Source organism: Mesoplodon bidens (genome assembly GCF_964165515.1).
Source record: "Mesoplodon bidens genome assembly, chromosome: X".
In the NCBI taxonomy this organism is placed as follows: domain Eukaryota; kingdom Metazoa; phylum Chordata; class Mammalia; order Artiodactyla; family Ziphiidae; genus Mesoplodon; species Mesoplodon bidens.
The window spans coordinates 107,145,004-107,146,535 of record NC_138163.1 but is presented as its reverse complement, the minus strand read 5'-3'; the positions used below and the strand labels follow the sequence as shown (position 1 = coordinate 107,146,535).

The 1,532-nt window shown below is 53.5% G+C and overlaps 1 protein-coding gene across 1 annotated transcript; it reads left to right on the top strand.

Moving 5' to 3' along the window:
* Nucleotides 1–462: 462 nt before the first annotated feature.
* LOC308609435 (ferritin heavy chain-like) lies at nt 463–1,014 on the top strand (the record flags this gene model as incomplete). Its single annotated transcript, XM_081223103.1, has 1 exon — nt 463–1,014. The coding sequence occupies one exon, from the start codon at nt 463–465 to the stop codon at nt 1,012–1,014; it is 552 nt and encodes a 183-aa protein (XP_081079229.1).
* Between the last annotated feature and the right edge of the window lie 518 nt (nt 1,015–1,532).

The window sequence follows — 1,532 nt, the reverse complement described above, 5'->3', positions numbered from 1 at the left end:
AAAAAAACAACTATAATACAGGAAACGGAAGAGAACAGTACCCAAAATTACAAATTCATATTCTCAGAATTTTAAGGAAGACAATGGGTTTATAAAATGAGAACACGGTGCTATAAGAGGGTGCAATTAGAGAACAAGAGAAAGTCCTTGGAAACTGAAATATGTTTGCAAAGTTAAAAACTTAATAGATACCAGGTGCGCAGGTCAAAGTCACCCTGCCTCACGCAGGCTGTGAGGGAATGTGGGAGCAGCGTTCGTGCCCCGCCCACCCCACGCGACCACTTCCGGTAACAGAACAGCAAGCCCACCGCCTACCTCCCATAACGGACCCCATTTCCGGTCTGTCCCAGAGCGGCCGCCCTCTTCGACCACACGGGAGAGCTCCGAGGCAGCGACCACAGGCCCCGCGGCTTCGCCTTCACCTTGGCCTTCACGCCCGCCACGATGCCCGAGCCGTCCACCATGAAGCAAGCGCGGCCCTCGCAGGTGCGCCAGAACTACCACCCCGACTGCGAGGCCGCCGTCAACAGCCACGTCACCCTGGAGTTCCACGCCTCCATGTTCTGCCTGGACGTGGCCTTTTACCTCCGCCGCGATGGCGACGTGGCCGTCAGGTACTTAACCTGGTTCTTCGTGTACCACTCCAGCGAGCACAGCTCGCGGGTCTGGAACCTGATATGCCTGCAGAACAACCGCAGGGGCCGCCTCGATTTTCACGACATCGGGAACCCAGTCAGTGACAACTGGAAGAGCAGCCTCAAGGCCATGAAGTGCGCCTTGTTCCTGGAGAAGTGCGTGTACCAGAACCTGCTCCACCTGTACCAGCTGGCCACCGACAAGAGCGACCACCACCTGTGCCACTTCCTGGCAACTCACTACCTCAGACAGCAGGTGGCGTTCATCAGAGAGCTGGAGGGTCATGTCACCACCCTGAGCATGATGGAGGCCCCGGATGTTGACCTGGCAGGGTCCCTCTTTGACAAGCTCACCCTGGACGACAGCGACAAGAACTGAGCCTGGACTGGACTTCCCCAGAGCCACGGGGTGACCAGAGCCCTGGTCACCGTGCCTGCCATGCAGACGGCAATACTGCCTTTGCAGAAGTTCGCTTAAGTTTTTGGTTTTTTTTTTTTTTTTTTTTTTTGCAACAAGTGCAGGACTCTGTTTTCCTGGACTTTACGTTATCACTTAAGTTTTTTTCTTCCACTTTTTCTGTTTCTTCCAATAAAGTTATTTGGTTCCTAAAGAAATAAAGGTCTCTCCTTGGTTCCTGTGTGCAAATCGCTCACTTTGTAAAACAGGTATCCAGGAGGCTCTCCACCCACCCATGCCCCACCCACATGCAGCTCAGGATCTCCACAGAGGGAGGGAGAAGGCATTCCATGGGGCCCTGGAAAGTGCAAAATCCATCTTCCCCTTATAAACAATGTGGGTATATGGGGGGTGGTGAGGTGAGGCCCTGCTGAATGCGGGTCCCTGCGAATAGCAGGAGTATAAAAACACGGTATAAAAATCACAGTAGCGTTGCTTCT